Source organism: Mustela lutreola, chromosome 4, assembly GCF_030435805.1.
Source record: "Mustela lutreola isolate mMusLut2 chromosome 4, mMusLut2.pri, whole genome shotgun sequence".
NCBI classification, from domain to species: Eukaryota; Metazoa; Chordata; class Mammalia; order Carnivora; family Mustelidae; genus Mustela; species Mustela lutreola.
This window is the reverse complement of record NC_081293.1, coordinates 113,739,089-113,763,490: the sequence shown is the minus strand read 5'-3', so window position 1 is coordinate 113,763,490 and position 24,402 is coordinate 113,739,089. Positions and strand designations below refer to the sequence as shown.

Genomic DNA, 24,402 nt, shown 5'->3' with positions numbered 1-24,402 from the left:
GCACATGAAAGGTAAGTAATTTGCCTAACGTTAACAGCTAGTACATGGGGAAGCCAAGATTCAAATTCAGGCAGTTTGGTCCCAGAGAATACACTCTTAATCCAGAACCTTTGTTGACAATCAATGAGAAAGTTTATCAGAAAAACTTAACCTGAAATTTACACATAAGCATTTTTAAAACAAGACTGAAAGAAAAAAGGATAGACCCAGGGTCTCCAAAGCATTTTTTTGTCTCTTTTATTTCCTGCCGAACATTTAAAAGAATTATTTCTACTTTGGAAATGAGTTCCATTTTGCATTGTTCCTGCCTTTAAGATGAAAGCTTCTTTGTAATATAACAATCAGTGCACTCTTTCTTTTAACTTCTTTATTAAGTTTGTTGCATCAAAGATATACATTCTCATATTGACAATTCTTGTCATGAACAAACGCAACAAAAAATAAAGGCAACAGCAAGGTGTGCTTCACATATAAACAATCATGTGGTAAGAACAAGAAATCCCTCCCTGTACAACAAAAAGATTAGGAAGCAAAATGTGAATAATCCCTGTATTCAGAATATACCCAAATGTGTGTACAAAGACAGTGCACCCATAATACAGCTCACTTAAATTTCTCTTTATGATGCATAATTCCTTAATGATCTATTTATGAAATAAGAATGAACATTAAGAAACATGAACTCCAAATTGCATTTATTTTCACAAATATCAATGCTACACTCAAAATAGCAACTTCATTGAATCTAAATGTTAAGTTTCCAAAGTAAAAGGCAAATCTTAATTTTTTTTTTAACCCTGTGAAAGGGTCTGCAAAAACAGGTGGCTTATTTTACTCCACTTGCAAGGAGACCATGTCTCAAGCCTGCACTTAAGTAGGATGAGCAACGAAGGACAGCAAACAAATACCACTGAGAGTAATGCCCGTACGTATGAAAATATCTAGCTGAACTGTGTTCTTTCTACTTATACAGCAAGTCTATTAAACAACCAGCATAATGGAAGCTTATGCCTCACGCGACAGAATCACTAAATTAACTATACATCTGTTAGAAATTTCCAAACCCCGTTCCCCAAAACAGTTTTAGTACACCTATTAAGTACTGTAGGTCGCTTAGGAAAACAGAAATAAAACATACAACCAGTCTTCCCAATTAAAAATTTTTCATACCATATAAACAATGTTCAGATACAAATTCTGAACTAAATATGTTTTTCTAAATATGATTTACGTAATCAAGGCTTTCTTAAACAAAGACAGGTTTTAGGTATATGATCTGTACAAACTTACAGTAGTGTCTATTCCAAATAGAGATTTTCTTCCTATTATGATATGAAAATGTAACTCTTTTCTGAGTGAAGATATATGTTAAGGCTTAAGGTGTAAACACTTTGGAAGGCAAACAACTTAGTAAAGAAATAAACCAGTCATTTAAAAATGTGTATCATCTCATAATAGGCCCCTGAATTTTCAAATTTACATGTGAGAATACATTTACATCTTAAATTTCTAGGAAAGGCATAGGCTTTATATAAAAAAGCAGCAAAATTTTAAACCCACCAATTTATTGAAAAAGCCATTACTTTTATTAGAAACAAATAATGCTTCTCAAGATGTTGGCAACAGGTCATAGTATAGACGTATATTTCATACAGTGTACTTCTCCTTTTAATTACATTCCAGAAGGAGGTGGAATACCTCCTTGGCTGTGGGAAGCGGAAGTGCTTGATGGACTGTGTAAACTGGTCTCTTTGTACACAAACCACGCATTTCCTCCCCAAAGTATCAGATTCAGAAAGCCAAAGATCTAAGGAAGAGAAAAGTAAACATGAAAATCTATTATTATCTACTTAAAAATTTATACCCATCTTAGTTTTCCTTTGAATATTTAACATTTCCAGGCAGTATAGCATTATTTCAATTAAAATGTAAACTACATGTAAAGTAGAATAAAAAAAGACTTTCCATTTCAATGCCAAATTTGTACAGATAATGACTACTCCCAATGAAATAGAGCTAACGTCTCTAAATCTGTAACATATAAAATTACAACTAAAAGAAAGCTTTATCTTTGCATGCTCAACATTACCAAGAAAATGGGATTAAATCTGAGAAAAATAAGCAAAACCCTATTATTACTTTGCAATTAGACTTTAGTGCTTTCAGGTGAAGAGGAACAGGAATCCATGCTGCCTTCTTTTGGGGGCTTTCACTTTTCTCCATCTGAATGGTTATAACCTGCCCCTGGGTATCTCTTCCTATATCCTTTCTTTCTCCCCTACCGCTTACTATCTCTCCTACTCCAACAGCTGCAGCCAGAAGAGAAAAGGAGTCACACAAGATCTTTACATCACATCCTGCATTAATCAATGTAAAAGGAATTAGTTTTCCCAGTTACAAAGCTGACAAGATAAAAGTCTCAGAGATGAATAAACTGAAGTTACCCTTTTTTTGTATTTTTTTTTCCTCCAAATATAAGAACAATAGTGACTTATATGACATAAGACTGAGGTAAAGAACTTGAGAGTAGTATCATACTACTGAAGGCCAAATGCTTTATGTTTTTTGCAAATTCATGTACAGAAACATTTCTGAAACTGTCGATCTCAGATCACAGTCAATATAAATGCAAAAAAAAGACACTTAAATCACAAAGTGGTAACACAAAAAAATTGACCAAATTGCCTTACAAGGTATGGTGGCTTTATCCATGGAAAAACATTTTCTTGAAAAGATAGAGGACTTCCTTAAACATAATATATGCTGTATATTAAGAACATATTTTGTAATACATTTATCCGTATTTTGGCAAAACAGATTAAATATTATTTAAATTTATATATACCAATTTTTTTTAGATCACTTAAGAAACCATAAAAGTACTACTTTCATAGACCTAGAGCAGGTCAGACCAGAGAACCGGCACTAAGTTGGATCTGGTCCCCACCCTACTTGCCAACTTACCAGCTGTGTTACCTTCAGCAAATTAATACATGACCTACATTTTTTTCCCAATTGGAAAATGAAGATAATAATCCTATCTCCCACATTCCTCTTTGGGTTACTGGATAAGTTAAACGAGATGAGTGTAATGTAATGCCCTTAGCACAATGCCTGACACGTAGTCTTTATAAATGTTAGTGATGACTATTAGTGCCTTTCAGGCTTGCCCAGTCAATTTTAATGAAAAGAAAGACTCAATCACGATCTTGTTCAAACCTGTTAACAAGTAATAATTTTCCTGAAAAACTTTTCTCCATTGTTATAAAGGTAACAACTATCTGGTAGCTAGGGTTCTGATATCTTAGCAAACATGCAAACAATACATTCATCGAGAGATAGATTAAAATCTATTGCTTTCTTTTATCACTAGTAAGGTTTTTGGTTTTTCTAAGTGAAATAAAGTATCTTATAAAAACCGCATACGTACCACAGATACATTTAAGGATCCCATACTAGTCACAGAGCCAAAATAACACATCACTTCTTGACCGCAAGGCTTAAGTTCCTTTACAATGCCATGACCAGTAGCTATTTTAATATCTGTAAGAGCTTTAGCCCAGGCTGAAGTGCTCACCAACCACAGAAAAGTGGCAACAAGAGTAACAACAAAGTCCTAAAGTAAAAAAAAGTATGAGTTAATGATGAAGAGTTAATTTAAAAATACTATACTTCATGATGGAACTGAGATCACAGTGAACTTTATGGTACTGAGAAATGGCCTACATTACATACTTTATAAAAAAAAGGTCATAATCAGCATTGGACACATCGCTGTTTAGCATGACTAGCATACTGCCTGAGCAGTGAACAAAACTCAGTCATCTACTCAGCAGTCTAAGATTTTGACACTAGAACTCAGTTTCACGTAGCCCTTACCACAGCCTTGACTAAGCCACTCACTGCCCGGATCACACCGCACACCCTGTTATCACCAAGAACTCTCTCCCCTCATAATCCCAGTTTCACCTCACCCACTTCCCAGTCTCATCTCTCTTTCCAGCGCATGCTCCTTTAGGCACCCCAACTTGAAAAATCCTTTGACTCCGCTGAGACTACAATCTTATTTTACCACTTTACTGTCTCTCAACCTCACTCGGGCTCTCATTTCCCGTTTAATTTCTATTCTAAGGTCCTTCTTACAACCCTTGCACACACTCAACTCCCTCAACTTCTCCTGCTTTCTCGTACTTTTCTGGCAAAACTCTAACTTCAGTTAAATCCAATTCCCCATGACTGGAAAGAATTCAAATAAAAAACTTAAAAAAAAAAAATCCAACTGTCTATGATCTGGATAATGAAATGGTGAAAAGCACGAATCTAGGATGACTTGTTTCTTTTGAAATTCATGACCCTAAAATTTTAAGAATACTCATTATATTAAGGACAAAAAAATTTAATAATCGCTCAAGGCATCTTCTCACTAGTAATTTCCTTCTAAAGTCTTTGCTATTTATTACATTTCCAAGAACAGGGCTAAAGTTCTAAATATTCTGGACAATTTCTTATTGAATAAGATGAAGAAAGAAAAAAAATGTATTCTCTTTACTCAATCTATTTTGCTGGGGAACTAAAATTTTGTTGACCAGCACTGGTTACAAAAATCTAAAGACTTTTTAAATAATGCATTTGTATAATATAAAACTTCCTTTAAATTAACCACCAAAGTGGGAATAATGTAAAATTTCTATCTTTTAATGTTATGTATTCTTAGCATTCACCCAGAGCTACAAGTTCTTATACATCTGCAGCAAAAATCTCTGCAAGCTCAGAAATGGGTTTTGGAGCTTATCAGAAAAGTGGTTCCCTATCCCCATCTCAAATAAATCTGATTGGTTTTTAATTGCTTTTTCCAACCAGCTTTTAGTCATTTATTGAGACTGAACACGAGTAACCACTTATGACATACAGAAACTCTACTATATATAGCTTGTCCACCAGGTCAAGATGGCAATGAATAAATGGCTTGTGATCAGAGAACCAAAACAATGACTAATTTTACAAGGAGGTATTTGCATTTTGCATTTGAGCTTTCCACTGCTCCCGATACTCTTTTTAAAAAAATGTAGATCGGGGCGCCTGGGTGGCTCAGTGGGTTAAGCCTCTGCCTTCGGCTTAAGTCATGATCTCAGGGTCCTGGGATGGAGCCCCGCATCAGGCTCTCTGCTCAGCGGGGAGCCTGTTTCCCCCCCTCTCTCCGCCTGCCTCTCTGCCTACTTGTGATCTCTCTCTCTCTGTCAAATAAATAAATAAAATCTAAAAAAGAAACCATGTAGATCAAAGAAAAAAGGACAGAAATGCGGCTCCCATGTTTTGCACTGTCGGAGTACTCTGCTTTTCACTTCTGCACTCAGCTGTACTTTCGCTGCAGGTAGGTATTTTCTAGAAACAGAAATTGTGCTGGAAACACAATGCCTTTTAGAAAACTGATAAACAGTATAGAATTATCACACCTTAAACAAGTTCCCTCTGGGCTGAAGTTCATAGCTTTGGCCCATGTATGTCAAGTCCTTTTAATTTCCAGGTTTCTTCTTCCAACTTCCTAATTAAAAAACACTCTTGATGTTTTTCTGACAATGCTTTTTAAACCTTCTTTGCTGTGGTACGCCTGGGTGGCTCAGTTGGTTAAGGGACTGCCTTTGGCTCAGGTCATGATCCCAGCGTTCTGGGATCAAGTCCTACATCGGGCTCCTTGCTCAGCGGGGAGCCTGCTTCTCCCTCTGCCACTATGTCTGCCTGTACACTTGCGCGCTCTCTGACAAATAAATAAACAAAATCTTTAAAATAAATAAAAATAAAAAAATAAAAAAACAAAAAACCTTCTCTGCTGCTCGCATGACATTCTTATACTTCAAAAGCAGGGGAACTTTTCTGAAAATGATGCACAGAGTCACCTTAGGGTGAGGGAGAGGTGGGAGAAATGAGGGCCTCTGAAGATCATCTCTGTCATACTCAGGACTCTCTTTTTAGGATGCGGCCCACCCACAGTTCTGCAATGCACCAACGGTAGCTGCCTTGGTCCCACCAACGAGGTGGGATAGGATTCATGACAGGTGTTTAGGATTTGGGATACTTTATCTTTGTTTGGTTTCAGGTTTTTGTATATTTCTGATTCTCCGCATGGCCTAGCACCCTTAAGTTCCTGCTATTTAAAACAAACAAACAAACAAACAGAAAGCTACATTTACTTAAAAAGGGAAGTTAAAATGCCACAACTGAAATGCTCCTAGAAATACCTTAGTAGAGAATTGAGAACATTGAGAAAAAGGCATGTCCTCATTAACAAAGTGTACTTTTAAAAAAAATGTCCTATTTGGCTATATTTTAAATTTGGTTTCTCAAAAAAACTTTATATTTATATGGTTAAATTAAAAGTAGAATTCAAAATTTAATTTAGAAGCTTGAATTTTTACAGACAAGCATCCTTTATATACTGTATCAACAACAACAAAAAATACTTAAAGGGCTAGTTCTGGATTATCTATAACCACTAACTGATCACTCCAAGATGGAAAATTTCTTTTGATCTTCTGAATGATGCACCTAGATCAGTTTTACAGTTTTTAATAGAAAAACCCTCTACAAAAATAGATTTAGGTGCTGCCTTAGAAAGCGTGATTTTAAAAGTTCACTAAACAAAATATGAAAAATAAAAGGCTCATTCTAGAGTTACTTGAAAGTTTCTGGGATAATGACAAAATGGCAAGAACTGTCTTCATTTAGTATTTAAATTATAAAGAATTTTAACAGGAGATAGTATCTATATGATAATCACAATTCCTTTTTTTTCTCCTTCTCAAAGTAGGCTCCACAGGGGGCTTGAATACCCCTCCAAGTGCAGGACGTGAACTCAGGACCCTGAGATCAAGACCTGAACTGAGATCAATAGTTGGATGCTGAGTTGGATCAGCATAAGAGTTGGATCAAGAGTTAGCTGACTGAGCCACCCAGGTGCTCCACAGTTCCACCTACCCCCCACACCTTTTAAAAAAATTTTATTTACTTGATAGAGAGAGAGGGAGAAAGCACAAATGGTGCAAAGGGGCAGAGGGAGAGGGAGAAGCAGACTCCTGGCTAAGTGGGGAGTCTGAGATGAGACTTGATTCCAGGACCCTGAGATCATCATGACCCAAGCTGAAGGCTGAGGCTTAACTGACTGGGTCACCCAGGTGCCCCTCTACTTTTCCTTTTTAAGTAAGTCTTGGAAAGTCTACAGAAGTTACAGATTCTTCATATGTAATTTCTGTTGGTTAAGCACTGCAAATTAAAATAGTTGATGTCCACCTTTTTGAAAGACGTCCAAGAAAATATTTTATTAAAACGTCAGGTTTAAGAATCTTTTCTCAGTTACAAGAAACAAAATAAATAAGAATTTTAGCAGATTGTTTTATTCCTTACTTACCATTTGTATTCTTATGATCCAGGCAGCAAAAATTAAAAATAAATAAGAAATAAAACCCGTTATCTTATTTAATAATTTTTTCAAACCCAACTAGCCTTCCCTTTAAAGTAACTTCACAAATAATCAGATGACAGAGTTTTCTCAAGATATAAATGACTGGTATCTCAAAAGCACCCCTATTCTCCCTTCAAGTCAATAACACTTGATACTGACTTTGTAGTTATTCTATTGTTATGGACTTCTAGCTTAAAAGAACGGCTTATATGTATTTGCACCAATAATCCAGAGGAGATTCTACTACTTAAATCTCGGAGATTATTTTTATTTCTAGCTCAGAAGACCCTGAAGCCAAGAAAGATGTTAGAGGACTTCAAATCCAAATCCTTTGTTTCCAACCCCAAGATTCGAAATTAGCTCATGAACATCACTAGTGAGCATTCTCTAATTCTTATATAATTATCTGAGTCAGATTTTAAATTAAGGAATTTAGGGATATAGATCAGGAGTCAGCAAACATTTCCTGAAACGGGCCAGACAGTAAATACATTTGGTCTCTCTCACAACTACTTATCTCTGCCACTGTATTATAAAAGCAGTTATAGACAGCATGGAAATGTTTAGGTATGGCTGTGTTATATGACAAAAAAAACTTCATTAACTAAAAAAATAAATAAATAAAACCCACGATGAATCAGATTTGGCTATGGGCCAGTTTGCTGATTTTCGATGTTGACTATTAAGCTCAATAAAACATTGCATAGACATAAAAGAGGTCTTTGAGAAAAGAGAAAAAGGTAGAACACCATCATGAGACTACTACTATGGTCAGCAATTCCCCAAATTAAAGGCATTAATTTCCACTTAATTTCTCTACCTGCAACATAATATACTCTGTATATCTGAGATCTTTCCAGGTTAAAGTGAGACTGAGAAACAGACCTCTGTATGCCCTAGAGTACAGAGGTGGTGTTGCAAACTGGTGCAAAGAATCAGGCGCAACGTGACAACCAGAGAAAGCTCAACCTCATGGCAAACAGAGATCAAAACACGTTCACCTGGTTTATGTCACAGATTTTCATTTCCAGCCTAAGAAAATCTACATCAACTCCAAATATAACTTACATACAACTTTTGTATAAAAAGAAAGTGTTTACTTACAATCATGGGAAGTTTTCGACTATCCCGATACATGCTCGTATAACCGAGATAGAGCAGAAGAGCAGCAATGCAGTAAAGGAAGACAAAGACTGCAAACGTCACATAGAATTGTGCGGAGGAAGAGTAATCTCCGATAAGCACATAACTTTTCCAATTTACATCACACACATTTGCATCTGGATGTGCCTGAAATGATGCTTCATTCAACCTATTAAGAAAAGGCTCAAATAAATTTGTGAAGGACTTGGGACTAGAATACTGAAACGACATTTCAAAAAACACTTCCAAAATATATCACAGACATTTTCCTTTGGGGAGAAAAAGGAGAAAATTCAAATATTTAAATTAAAAATTTCCTAAGAAATATACATAAACTATGCCTTACAACTGGTTTATGATAGACAGACTATAGATTCCATTAAATACTTTCACACCCAGAAACTATCTTTCTGCAATAAGAATTTAGCAGATTAAGAGAGCTGATACAAAAATCTGCAATTTGAGACGCGATATTCTGTTCTAGGAGGCAGAGTCTATGTGACTAGCACCAGGAGAGTCAATTATGATTCACATTTTAACCCTAGATTAATTAGCTGCTAACTTGAGATTGTTTTCAAATTTCCTTATCTATAAACTACAAAAACACTTATCACTAAATGTGCCATAACAGTTCCTCATATGGGAACTTTTTAAGTGAAGGGCTGGGAAATGGAGTGGCAATGACCAGGCCCTTACTATCTGATGTATTTTTACTTTAAGGGTATATTTAATCATCAAAACAACCTTAAAAGGTAAAAGTTCTGGGGCGCCTGGGTGGCTCAGTGGGTTAAAGCCTCTGCCTTCGGCTCAGGTCATGATCCTAGGGTCCTGGGATCGAGCCCCACATCGGGCTCTCTGCTCAGCGGTGAGCCCGCTTCCCCCTCTTTCTCTCTGTCTGCTTCTCTGCCTACTTGTGATCTCTGTCAAATAAATAAATAAAATCTTAAAAAAAAAAAAAAAGGTAAAAGTTCTCACTCAATGGCTAGAGATTTCGAGTCCTAGAGAGGTCAGGTAAGTAGTACATGGAAGAAGATTTACACCATGGCTTAAACACAGGACATATTCAATAAGCTTTTCAATAAACACTTAAGTTAAACAGAAGAATTCACAAAATACTCATTTTCATCTTAGTAAGAAAATAAAGAAACAAAGAAAAACAAACTCCTTGCTTTAAATACATGCCTTAAAATTATATAAAGGATACTTATTTTTTTAGTAATTGCAAATACACGAGAAATTTAAATTTTTTTAAGCTGTGACTGCTTCCACATCATGGCTTCTCATGCTAAGGTGATGGAGCAGTCACTGTTTGTTTTTAAATTTTCAATTCACTGTGGGATGACAGAATAAAAATGTCAAGGCAAGGTCATATGAAAGTTTCTAAATGCTTCCTCTTGTTTTCCGTACTTAATTCCTCACAGGCCAGGGACACAGTCTGCAGACAGACACTGGTCCACATGGCACATTTTGAAGAGCAATGATCACCACTTCCAAATGAACATATGTGCAATTTAAAATTTTCTCCCCCCACACAAACTGCTGGAAATCTCAAAAAGTCAATATGAAAGTAAATATTTTCAACTATAAAAACAAACAAATATCTTACCTGAATGGATAACCAAAAGCAGCTGTAATCGTTTTATTTTCATGAACTTTAGCGCAAGTCACCTGAATTTCTGTTTTGCCCTTAAAACCTCCACAGGTGGCAAAAGCAAAGATAGAAGCAATCTATACAAAGTGAGACCAAAAAGGGGGGGAAGAAGCATTATTGTACCCAAAACATGGGTCATTAAAACCTAAATATAGTACTAAAAACAGGCTCACTAACGTTCTAGAAATTCTTAATTACAAATTAAATGCAGATGCTGAAAAACACTTAAAATTTCACTTCCAACTGTCAACCAATGGTTTTCTTTTCCCCTGAGTATAATACAGAAGCTAGTATAACAGCCCATATAATAATTCTTCTGTTCATACTGCAGTGTACCTACTAAAATATTAGTATGAAATTCACATGAAGTATTATTAGTATCAAAATCAAAAGGGGGTGATTCGGAACTATTTTTAATGGTAACTGTTTAAGCCAAGAGACTCCTAAGCAAAGAGGAGATGCTATTTCATGAGTTTGTATAATTTCACATTTGAGTATTTCAGTATTTTCAGGTCTCAAAAAGTACTTGGAAATTTGTTCTCCTGATCATGCATATACTTAAAAAAGAATGCAATGTTCTTGTAAATGCTATACATAACAGGAAAAAACTGGAAGCTTCCTAAATTTTGATATGAAATCAAATAAAATGTAATTCATTCATAGGATGGAACATTATGCAGTCTTCAAAAAGTTGGCAAATATTTAATGATACTGAAAAACATTCATTACAAATAAAGTTTGTTTATGGGGTGCCTGGCTGGCTCAGTTGGTAAACCATGCAACTCTTGATCTCAGGATTGTGAATTCGAGCCCCACACTGGGGGTAGAGCTGTATTTTAAAAAGTTTATTTACACATGCATTGCTCATTGTGTCTATGCCTAGGCATATGATGCACATGGGCAAAAATGTATCAAAATTTCAACAGTGGTCACCTCTCAACAGAAAATAAAAATAATTTCTTTTTCTATTTGAATATTCTAAATTTTCTACAAAACAAAACAAAAAAGCCAATATACAGTGTAGTGGCCAAAAGCTCAATCATTCAGCAAATTCTGATAGTGCTATTTAAAAAACATATTTGGAATCTGATCAACATCATCACAACATACTGATGTAAACCACCATTATTACCTCTTGCCTGAATTATACTCCAAGAGCCTTCTAAGTAATCCCGCTTCCGTCCTGTCCCTCCTTCAGTCTACTGTCACTATATCAACCAGGGTGATCTTTTAAAAATACAAGGCAGAAAACTTTACATCCTCTGCTCAAAATTCTCTAATGGCTTCTGAGTTCTCTCTGGATAAAAATCAAAGTTCATATTATGGTTTACCAGATCCTTTCTTCTCTTAATAATTCTGATCAGACTGCTACTTCTCCCCTTGTCAAATTTCTCTATATAAAAGGGTCTCCTTGGGGCGCCTGGGTGGCTCAGTGGGTTAAAGCCTCTGCCTTCAGCTCAGGTCATGATCCCAGGGTCCTGGGATCGAGCCCCGCATCAGGCTCTCTGCTCAGCGGGAAGCCTGCTTCCTCCTCTCTCTCTGCCTGCTTCTCTGCCTACTTGTGATCTCTGCCGGTCAAATAAATAAATAAAATATTAAAAAAAAAAAAAAAAAAAGAAAGGGTCTCCTTGCTATTCCTTAAAGATAAGGGGTAAACTTCTCCTACAGAGCCTTTGCACTGGCTACTCTTTCTGCCTGGAATACTTCCTACTTCATAGCTCCCTGTTCCAAAAGAACTTTATCAGAGAGGCCTTTCCTAACCACACTACATTAAGTTATAATGCCCTAACCCCACAGTATTTGCTCCCTTAATTCATGCTGCTTTATTTTTCCGCCACTGTAATTACCACTGCCTATTAGTACTCAAGTATTTGTCCGTTTTTCACTAGAACACAAACTCAACGGCAGGGACTTTGTTTTGCTCAGGGTCACATTCATCTAGCAAACAGATAAAATTCAGTGCAGGTCTGATTCCAAAGCCTATACTGTTAAACACTGATACAATGCCTCTCTCGGATTAATACAGGGCCTTGAATCAGGCCATAACCAGGATCACAACTATCAAGATTTTTTTTTTTTCTGTAAAGCAGAGATACATGAAAAGGAGTCTGAGGTAATGTCCAGTACACAGTTTGGAATCTTCAGTTAAGCGTTCATAGGTAAAGACAGAAGAATGGATACTCTCTACATATAAATGTTCATGAATGAAAACAGAGGCCACAAAATTGGGCATATACCCATTTAGGATTAGAAAACAGAAACAGTTATACAAATTTAACCAATGGGACAATAAGGAGGCCAGAAAGAGACCTATGTGTAACCAGATAAATTCTAACAAAGCTGGCACTGCAGATCACCAAGAAAAGGAGTTTGGTGGTTTTTAAAGATATGTCCACAAACTCTGAAACTCCTTCCTGCAAGAGGCAAAGATTAATTTTCCTCCCTTTAAGTGTGGATGGCTTCTAGTAAATTGAATATGGTCTAAGGAATGGGAGACATCCATCCTTTCCAAGACTAGGTGATAAAGGGACTACAATTTGTCTTTCTTTCTCTTCTGAAATCACTGGCTCAGGGGGAAGCCAGCTGCCATGCTGGGAGGATACTTAGGCAACTTACAGTGAGACTCCTGTGATGAGGAACCACAGACGATCAGCAACCATGTGAATCTGCAAGTGTATCATCCCAGGCTTACCAAAGGCCGTGTGAGTGAGCTGGGTGCTAGAGATGACTCAAGCCCAGCCAACAGCTAGACTGCAAACAGGGAGACTCTGGGCTGAAACCCCTCAGGCTAAACCGCTCCCAGATTCCTGACCCACTGTCTTAAGAGCTAAGGTTGGGGTAATTTATTATGTGGCAATAGATAACTAATACAAAGAAGGACTTCAATAAATGGTCCAGGGGTGCCAGGGTGCCTCAGTTGGTTAAGTATCTTCTGCTTAGGTCATGAGGTCCTGGGATCAAGCCCCATGCTGAGCTCCCTGCTCTGCGAGCCCACTTCTCCCTCTCCCCTCTGCTCCTGCTCTTTCTCTAATAAACAAAACACAATGGGGGTGGGGGGGAAGAGAAAAAAAAAGGGGGGTCCAGATGGGCTAAAGACAAATGCAAAATGCTGAGTCTTTAAAAAATTTTAATGTAAAAGAAAATTTGTGACCTCAAAGGAAAAATTTCTTATGATTAAAAATAAAAACACATACTAACCATAAAAGATGGTTAAATGCAACCACAAAAAAAGAACTTCAGAAACCAAGTCAGCTTTTGAACATAAAACAAGCTACAAACCAGGTCAAAGTATTTGCATAATGTCACGAAGGATCAGTATCTACAAGTATATAGATCTGAGAGCAATTCTCACCCATGTGTACTACAGAACATGCACAAGAATGTTCACAGTGACATGGTTTATAGTATCAAAATAGAGAAGAACTGGAGCAAAAGGAAAAAGGATAAAACATAATAGTATACACTTACAACGGGAAGTTTTAAAGCAATAAAGATACAGGAACTACAGCTGCCCACATCAATGTGGATAAAACCTAGAAACCTAATGCTGAGTGGAAAAAAAAAAAGTTGCTTACGTTTCATACAGTATGATGCCATTCTTTAAAAAGCTTTGGTTACTTATCTACACCACCCCTGCCATTACACTATTTTTGTTTAGGCCCTCACCATTTTTCACGGGGACTAACCAACAGACTCTTCCTCTCATTTCTAATCTCTTCCGTAGCATGGGCTCATGGCTGTAGAGCATTTTGAAAATGGATTGTCTTATGGCACCTGGGTAGCTCAGTTCTTTAAGCATCTGGCTCTTGATTTTGGCTCAGGTCAAGATCTCAGGGTTGTGAGACTGAGCCCTGTGCAGGGTTCTGTGTTCAGCGGGGAATTTGCCTAGGATTTTCCGTCCACCTCTGCAAACCACAAACCTCCCCATGCTCCTTCTCCCTCTCTAAAATAAAATAAATAAATCTTTCAAAAAATAAAATAAAAATGGCTTGCCTGAATTAAGATACCTGTAAGTGTCAAGTAGACAATGAATTACAAAGATTTAGTATATAAAATGTAAAATATCTCACTGGTAACTGTTTATATTGACTACCTGTTAAAACAGTATTTGGATTTATAAATAAAATATAATATTAAAGTCAATTTCACCTGTTTCTTCTCATGTTTTCAGTGTGGCCAGCACACTTAAAATTATTATGTGGCTTGCATTTGTAGTCTGCATTCTGTTTCCATTGAACAGGTGCTTTAGAGTGATGTCACACTGATCTGAAATGAAGATCTGGTCACATTACTCCCCTGTTTAAAAGGATTTCCTCAGTAACTTTCCAGAACTAAATTTAAGAAAAGAAAAAAAGCTCAAACTTCTTCATTTGTCCTAACAGGCATGGCTTAGGTACACTCAACCTTATCCTTCCAGATTTATACGCACTGTACTCACGGCCAGGTACTATACAACTCTGTCGCACTGTATTACTACTTACTACTGCCCCTCAAACACATCCTGTATTTACAGTGTATTTATTTCTTCTGCCAGGATTTGTCCCCCGCAACCCCCTCAATTGTTCTCTGACAAGCTCACCTTAAAGGCCCTACCCAGTTTCTTACAGCAGAACTATTCTGTCTCCTGGGCTGCCATAGACTTGGGTTCATTAACTCCACTATAGGCATTTTTCTTGTGTCCTGCCTTATTTAAAAAAACAAACAAAAACAAAACCCAAAATAAAAATAAAAACTAGTTTCTAACTAAATACAAAAATCAGTAGGGGCACCTGGGTGGCTCCGTGGGTTAAGCCTCCGCCTTCAGCTCAGGTCATGTTCTCAGGGTCCTGGGATCCAGCGCTGCATCGGGCTCCTTGCTTGGCAGGGAGCCTGCTCCCCGCCCCGCCGCCCCCCGCCTGCCTGCCTCTCTGCCCACTTGTGATCTCTCTCTCTCTCTCTGTCAAATAAATGAATAAAATCTTTTTAAAAAATTAGTAAATAAATGGCATACTGTACTTACTGCTCTTAAGCACAATGCCTTTCCCTGTCCCTTGGCAGACTGTCATGTCTTTGCACTTGGTCTTACTCAAGATTTTCAGTGCCTACCTAGAAGGAGGTCTGACACATAGCAAATGCTCATTAAATAACTGCTTAATTAAAGAAAAAACCAAATTCCAATATTATACAAATAAAATTGTATTTCAGGTCACTTCAAAGCTATCTTTTTGTTACAAGGATAAATAAATGTCATCTTTGCAATTCTGGTCTTTATCTCATGGGAAAAAGGGACAAGATACACACTTTTTACTTTATGAATTACAAAACAACCTGAGGGTAAAGGATCTGTCTCACTTCTTCCTCTTCTCTACTGCTATTTTGATTTAAATTCGAAGTTATGTATTGGCAGCCCAGGGTAAAACCTGGCCTACAGATAGTATTTGCGTGATCTTCCCAGAATTCATTAAAAAAAAAAAAAAGGGAATTTATTGTCTATTTTAATACCAGCATACCGCACATAAAATTTTGATTTACTGCTTACCCTTTCTGTGGGGAAACTAAAAATACAGCACCATCAGACCCATATTCCCATAAGCAACAACCACGTGGAACTGAGTGACAGATGACATGTAAGACAGGGCATGTGCTTTTTCTAGACTGTTGCCACTCTACGGTATCAACAATCCTCAGGATGCATGTTAGTTACCAGGAATCAATGAGCTTATACTGTTGTTTTTCTTCCAAGCAGCTTGTTTCACTCACTTACTTTATGTGGCTGGTTCCTATGCACGCTTCAGTTTGTATTCCTTGTCCAAACAAGGGAGTACTGGCATGCTCATTTCTACTGCCTCACCACTTATGAAATGCATTTTCCCATTCCTCTCCATCCCATGAAGAATGGCTAAAACTGTTAGCATGAAATTCTATATGTAGAGGGCGCCTGGGTGGCTCAGTGGGTTAAGCCACTGCCTTCGGCTCAGGTCATGATCTCAGGGTCCTGGGATTGAGTCCCGCATTGGGCTCTCTGCTCAGCAGGGAGCCTGCTTCCCTCTCTCTCTGCCTGCCTCTCTGTCTACTTGTAATTTCTCTCTGTCAAATAAATAAATAAAATCTTTAAAAAAAAAATTCTATATGTAGAGTAACTAATAAGAATCTAAGGACAGGATGACAGCAAGCGTCTACTCAGGTCAAATGGTTCCATATTTCATTATGACAGCCTCAAGCTGCCCAAGAAACAGCGCCACTTAACACTACCCACCAGACCAATACCAGACACAGACACTAGAATTCTGAGGTTTGTAACTTTGAAGTTAACATTTAAGCTTGGTTCTCTAGAACACTACTTACTCTCCAAAATAAACGGTAGTAGTCAATTAACTGGTATATGAGAAGAAAATATTTGAACTTCTATTTACATTAGACTTAAGGAATTAATCACTGCAACCCATGCTGGATCTGCGGGTCCGAGTCACATGTCAGTACCACATGCTGGTATCCTGAAGGCAGGAGGAGTCCCATGACATGCAAGGACAGTGATACCTTCACCTATCCTTTCCCTTTTAGAGTTCATGTATTATAATGTGAATGTGCCTAAGTGAGTTTATGGAGTAAGTTATCTAATTTTAATCAGACCAACCCAGACCAATGGCTTAAAAATGTCTTCAAAGAAACTACAGACTAATAATACAAAAACTCACAACCCAAAAGAGAAAATAGAAGTATTAAACCCCTATATGTGCTATATTCATTAGCCACATTCCAAGGAAAAACAGATTCTACTTAATCAGATCACAAGAAGATGGCATATATATCTACATATTTATATATCAGGTGAGTGTTGAAATAAGGATTTAAAAATACGAATGAAATTTACCCGAAGCATATAATACGACTTTAAGATACTGACATACTGGGGTGCCTGGGTGGCTCAGTCAGTTAAATGTCTAACTCAGCTCAGGTCTTGACCTGAGGGTCATGAGTTCAAGCCCTTAGCTCACTTAGGGGAAAAAAAAAAGATACTAACACAGTAAAATATCCATCTAAGTTATGGATGCATATTGGGGCTCTATGCATAAAATTTTAGATAGGCTTTCATGATAAAAAGAAGTTTGGAGACCCTTGGTATTTTCAGTGAGTTATTTAGCCTATAGTCAGAGTTTAAGTCCTCAATCCTATTTCTAGACCCTGCTCAACTCACTAATGCTTCTTCAGAGAACACTAGCACTCCTCTATATATGGGTATCTTTTACAAGTTTCTGACTGCTATTGGATTTCATCATTAATATGACGTCATTTACTTAAATTTCTGTCCAAGGTTTTGTCTAGAAACTGACATAATTGACATCTTCAGAAATAGGCCTAAAAGTACATTGTATTTGAGTGTTTATACGCAAATCAAATGTATGCTCTTTTACTAAATGAACCACTCAGTGATGAAAATGTACTATCATGGCATGTTTGCCTTTATAATCAGTAAGCTTAGATGCTTAGAACCAAAGCACTGATTTTTATGAGTTAAAGTCCTCATGCATTTACTAAAGACACTCATTTTATTTGTTTATTTATTTATTAAAGATTTTATTTATTTATTTGACAGAGAGAGATCACAAGTAGGCAGAGAGGCAGTTGGAGAGAGGGGGAAGCAGGCTCACTGCCAAGCAGAGAGCCCAATGTGGGGGCTTGATCTCAGGACCTTGAGACCATGACCTGAGCCAAAGGCAGAGGCTTAACCCACAGAGTCACCCAGGTGCCCACATTCATTTTTATTTTTTTTAAAAAAATTGTAAAAAAGATTTATTTGACAAAGCATGCACGCACTCATGCACAATCAAGGGGAGCAGCAGGGAGTGGAAGAAGCAGGTTCCTCGCTAAGCAGAGAGGTTGATGAGGGGCTCCTAACCTTAACCCAGAACCTGGATCATGACCTGAGCGGATGACAGATTCTTAACTGATTGAGCCACCTAGGAGCCCCAAAAGACATTTATTCTTAAAAAATTTTGTTATCGATGCTGCTATTTCAGTTTATTCCCACTATGAACCAAGCACTTAAAGTCCGGTACAAACTGCTTCGGCTTCATTCTTCTATGATCTCCCTCTGTGTAAAGTACAATCCTAGAAAGTTCTAAATAGCCTGCTAGTACGGTTCCATAACTCTTAGGAATTTGTATCATGAGAAATTAACTGTTCCTGCTGGAGGAAACGGAAGTTTTTTTTGCTAACTCTTAACTATTACATGTTGAAAATATCTTTTCTAAAATTTTATTTTTAAATAATCTCTATGCCCAATGTGGGGCTCAAAAATCACAACCCCAAGATCAAGAGTTGCACGCTCTACCCACTGAGCCAGGCAGGTGATCCTGTTGCGGGCACCATTATGGCACCCTCACCCTTAAATAATTGTTAAGCTAGTGAATAAGGAACTAGAAATCTCTGAGGAACTTAAATATATTTATTTTAAAATCATTTCAGACTGTACTACTTTTACGTTTTTTTGGAGTAAATCCGTATCTTGATTGTTGATCTGGCTGGCTGTCCTGAAGTGCATCTGTGCCACTGATTTTTGAACTTTTAAGTGAAAACTAGTTTTCTTCATGTGTTTTAAGATATCTGGTGTAGGCTCGAATTTACAGTTTTTCCCCCTTTTTCTGTCCCTGTCTAATAGTTTTACAGTCATTTCTACATGGTTGCATATACCACATCTTAACAATGGGACCCCCAAACTACCAACATGTGAGAATACTGAAGTGTTCACAAATTCAGATCTCGAGCTAGTGGCTAGGTTGATTAAATTAGAAGGCTGTATCTCTCTCTTTCCACCTGCTTAAGTAACTGGCTCTCTATAAGTTATAAATCCAGACAATAGGTTGAAGCTTTTTTCTGAATATATTACCAAGATCATGGACACTCCTTCTTCTACCCATATTTTGTTTCATTTCTGGTCCCCAGTGATGGTTCTCAATTCTCAATGTGTGTGTGGTCTGTGGTGCCTCTTTCAGAAAATCCATGAGGGCAAAATTATTATTATTTTTTTTCTTAAAGATTTTATTTATTTTGACAGACAGAAATCACGGAGGCAGAGAGGCAGAGAGAGAGGAAAGGAAGCAGGCTCCCTGCTGAGCAGAAAGCCCGATGCAGGGCTCGATCCCTGGACCCCGGGATCATGACCTGAGCCGAAGGCAGAGGCTTTAACCCACTGAGCCACCCAGGTGCCCCCCAAATTATTTTTGTATTATTAAGATATTATTTGCCTTTTACACATGTTGACACTTGCACTGATTTGAGCAAAAGCATTCGTGGGTGAAACTGTTGGGCTTTAGAAAGAATAAACAATAGCATCAGGATTATTTCACTGTCCTGCCCTTAGAGTTAAAAAAAGGCAAGTTTTACTTGACAATGTCTTTGATGAAGCAGCAAAAATTATAATTTTTATGAAATCCTGACCCTTGAGCCTTCTTAATATTCTGTATGATGAAACAGGATGTACAAATACGTTAACCGCACGTAATGGTCGTCTCCAGGGAAAGCATTTAAAATAACTGAGTTATACACTGAACTTTTTTTTTTTTTCATGAAACACCATTTTTTACTTGAAAGAATAATACACAAAAAGTAGTTATTCAGATGTGGATATCTGGCAGATTTGGAAAACCGGTAGCATTTGTTGCATTGGTGCAATTGAAGTCTTTAAGTGAATTATAACTGTGTTTTAAAATAAATAAATGTTCCCTTAAAAGCCTCTGTTTGAATTTCTGATGTGGTAAGTATCAGTAGATACAACCCACACAAACAAAAAGCTCTTTGAAGTCCTCAATATTTAAGAGCATAAAAGGGTTCTGAGACCAAAGTGTTTGAGAACCATTGTATTAGACACTGCTCTGTTCGCTTAATTTCCCCTTAAATTTCCCTTTTATATTTTATCAGGGATTGCTATTTGTATGTGTGGGGTGAGTGTGTATGAGTGTGTGTGTGTTCTCAAAGCACTTACAACACATATATGTTGTCTATGAAAATTATATCTGATGTACCTACAAGAGTGCTAAATAAAGAGTGATAAATAATTGAGAATCAGGTAGAAAAGCCAGAGAGGAAAGGCATAGAAGTGAGTCTGTAAGTCTATCAATAAGCTCGAAGTACAGAGAGTCCTACTAGGCATAAAATGCCATTTGAAATCTTTTCCATTATGGGAGTAGAGTAGGGGTGGGAAGAGGAAGTGTACCCAAATGGCAGGGCGGGAAGAAAGGTAAGCTTCCTAAAGAGCATTCTCTTATAGACTGATAGCCTAAAAATGTAAAAATAAAGCAAATGGACAAAACATCAGTCTGTATATGCTCTGCCCCACCCACTGTGCAATACAAATAATTTGTATTTTCTAGCGTGCTCCTCTGTGCTATTTTTGAATGATAAAATTAGGATAAAACATGGTCTCTATTTGCAACAATTTTATGTTACTTGTGATGACTAAATTTTTAAGTATTTTTTTAAAAAACTATTGTGTATATTTGAAAGTCTGTTGTTTAAACATATTGATATATGCAATACTCAAAGAATTACTTGTTTTCTTATTTCTTCTTTTTCACACTAATTTTCTTGGATAATAATTTGCCCCAAAGGAATGTCTTGGTGTCTTCTGAATTTGTTTGTTAATTGTAAATATAAAATTAGAAAAAACATTCAAACTTAATAAAAGAATCAAGAACATCCTACTTGTTTTTAACTCCTAGGATCTTATTATAAATAGTATCTAACAAACAAGGAAAAAAAAGTCATTTCAGATACCTTTGGCTTTTGTTTTTTAAACCTTTGATACTCTTTTTATTAATTTATTAAAAGACAATTAGAAACACAAAGGTAGTTACCAAAATGACTAAGAAGAGAGTGTTAAAGAGTCCTGAATGTAGTAATCATAATCATGGACACTGGTAAGATACTACATTTCTCTAACATGGAGATAACAACACTCATAGGTTGTTAGAGGATTAAAGGAGAAAACACAAATAAAGCCTAGCACATACATGTCTACTCAATAAATATGTTATCACATTTGACTAGCACAGACAAAAATACTCAAAGATGGTTAATAATCCTAAAAATTCAACTTAGTTTGTAATTCCTTCTATACTCCTCAAACAGTATCTCTTCCACAATTCCATGTGTGTGGAATGAGGAAGCATATTACTTAGATTAAGGGCTAAATATCTGTTCACCATCCACCCAATGCAAGACAGCAACAAGAAAGTCCAAAACACAGTATTTAATATATATATTTTTTAAAGATTTTATTTATTTATTTGACAGAGATCACAAGTAAGTAGAGAGGCAGGCAGAGAGAGAGAGAGGAAGGGAAGCAAGCTGCCGGATGAGTGGAGAGCCCAATGGGGCTCAATCCCAGGACCTTGGGATTATGACCTGAGTGGAAGGCAAAGGCTTTAACTCACTGAGCCACCCAGGTGCCCCACACAGTGTTTAATATTTTAGAAAGATAAAATCATTTCAGGGTACCTGGGTGACTCAGTGGGTTAAAGCCTCTGCCTTCCGCTCAGGTCATGATCTCAGGGTCCTGGGATCCATGGAGCCCCACATCGGGCTCCCTGCTTCCCTCACCCCTCTGCCTGCCTCTCTGCCTACTTGTGATCTCTGTCAAATAAATATATAAAATCTTAAAAAAAAAAAAAAAAGATAAAATCATTTCAATGAAAAACTTTTACCTAAATATTAAAGATATCTGACTAAAAGTAAGAACCAAGTTAAAATTTGCCACAGAAATATTGAATACATTAAAAAGCTGCTTTGATAAAATTAATCTTTGACTTTTACTTCTATGTTCTCTATACATGGGGCATTTATTCTTACCTAAATTTTATACTGTCACCTTGACAGACTTCTAAAGGCCTATCAGACAAATGAAAAGCATACAATTTATCATTTCTAAAGTTTAAAATATGTGATAGGGGGGTGCCTGGGTGGCTCAGTGGGTTAAGCTGCTGCCTTGGCTCAGGTCATGATCTCAGGGTCCTGGGATCGAGTCCCGCATCGGGCTCTCCGCTCAGCAGGGAGCCTGCTTCCTCCTCTCTCTCTCTCTCTGCCTGCCTCTCTACCTACTTGTAATCTCTCTGTCAAATAAATAAATAAAATCTTAAAAAAAAAAAATATGTGATAGGGAACTGAGCAATCTTAAAGGACCAGGAGATACATAGTCAGTCATATGGAGCTCATAGTTGTCTATCCACTGTTTGAGTCTAGTCTTAGAAACACAGCATCTCAGTCCTGAAGAACCTACTAAGAACTACACAAGTACATTATAATCATTCATATAATTAAATATTAACTAGATCATTCCAATAGCCCTATGAAGTATTGTTGTTCCCATACAAGTACAACAAAAATTCAACCTTTACTGAGTACTTACAACACATAGAGAAATAAGACAGTGTCACTGCCAGGCACTGTAACTAGGTGCCAGGGGTAGTTCAAAAAAAAAAAAAAAGAAAGAAAAGAGAAGGAATACAACACGCACAAGATGGCGGCTGCAGTTTAGAAGCAAAATGCAACACTTCTGCTCTGGCGATTATAGTTTTAGTCTGTCAATAAATATTTACTGGCATCTAATCCCTTGAAAGTTATATATCATCAGGTTATATCTTAATCTAACATATTCTAGAAACTTGCTAGAGATGAGCTGATTGAGGGAATTACTTTTTTAGTTACACAGACAGTAAACAGCCATTATTTAGATTTTAGATTTGTTTATAAACTTATTTATTAACTGTTTTTAGAAGCAACCTGCCACACCTCAATGCGTTATGAAACTTGACCAATTCATTCAAAACAGATTTAAAAATTCATATGATGGGCCCTTCTCCTCTAGAACCTTGTTTTATTATTCATCCCCTCCCTCCCCCTGTTTTCAACCTCCAACGATTCGCCGCCTCTTCTTTCCAGCCAACAAACACATTCAGTTTGTCCCATCTTTCAGATGAGTTACCACCCAAATCCCTCCCACCTTCAAGGTCAAATAGTGCTTTACTCTCACTGTCTTCACTTTCTTACCATACATTCTATTACCTAGCCTATTACCATCTGGTTTCTGAATTTATTGACGCTGCTCTTAAAAAGCCACCAACAGCCTCTGGATTACCAAAACCAAGGTGTGCATTTTAGTCCTTATTTTACTTAACCTCTCTCTTGCACTTCTTGATATTGCTTAATTACTCTTTTCTTTAAATTCTAACAGTGATGCCAAGATGTTATTTATTTTTTTGCGTCTTCTTAACCATTTCTTCTCTCTCTTGCTGGCAGGGATCTGCTGAATTTCCAGCCCATTCTTGCCTTTTTATTAACCTCTGTAGCCATACAGCTAACTGCCTAAAGATACCTCCTTTCCGTGACCTAGAGACCACAAACTCAATACACTCAAAATTGTACTGAGCTTCAACCAAAAATTTGCTTTTCTCCTTAGTGATGTATCTTGACAGAGATACCACTACCAACCTGTTGGAAATATGGCAGTCATCTTAAATATGTCAACTCAAATATGGAGTCCTCCAGTTTCTTCACCGTCCAAGTACATTCTAATTTCTATGCCTCTCTTCTCCATTCCCACTGCAATTAAGTTTAGGCCCTCATAATTTCTCAAGCAACATATCCTCCTTCCTTCAATTATGACCTTTCTAATCCATCCTCTACACTACTGACAAAATGAAAATTTCTAAAAAGTAAATCTAATTATATTATTTACTTGTTTAAAAACCTTAAATAAGTTCCCACTCCAAATGGTAGGAATTCTGGGCTTAAGAAGAAACTATCCAATAACTCCAAATTCTGTACCTACAAAATGTGTATTTCCCTAAAGAAAGAACCCAAGCTATCAAAGATTAACCCCAGAGTATAAACTCCTAACTCTCTATAAGCCCTATGAAACCTTTCAGAATCGTCTCAAACTATACCTTCCTTTCCAGTATAAGTTTAAGCCAACCCCAACTATTTTAAGTTCTCAAACAGGGCTATGCTGCTTCAACTTTTCACATTGTTGAACCCAAGTTTCTCTTTCCCTGGAAAGCCACGCCCTACATCTGCCCTAAGTGAACAAATACTCATCCTTCAAATGTTCTTTCATCTATGAACTCCTCCCTAGTTCCCTGCAAGCATCTGATTTCTCCTCTCTTTCACCCAATACATT

At 37.1% G+C, this 24,402-nt stretch overlaps 1 protein-coding gene across 1 annotated transcript in view; it reads right to left on the bottom strand.

The window, feature by feature from the left end:
• Positions 1-349: 349 nt before the first annotated feature.
• The window catches only part of SYPL1 (synaptophysin like 1), a 26,083-nt gene continuing 2,030 nt past the window's right edge, over positions 350-24,402 (bottom strand). The window contains exons 2-5 of the mRNA XM_059170833.1: positions 10,206-10,327; positions 8,561-8,768; positions 3,431-3,616; positions 350-1,807 (exon numbers count right to left, since the gene is read on the bottom strand). Coding sequence (XP_059026816.1) covers positions 1,673-1,807; positions 3,431-3,616; positions 8,561-8,768; positions 10,206-10,327 — 651 coding nt within the window. The 3' untranslated portion in view covers positions 350-1,672. The remainder of the gene's footprint in view (positions 1,808-3,430; positions 3,617-8,560; positions 8,769-10,205; positions 10,328-24,402) is intronic.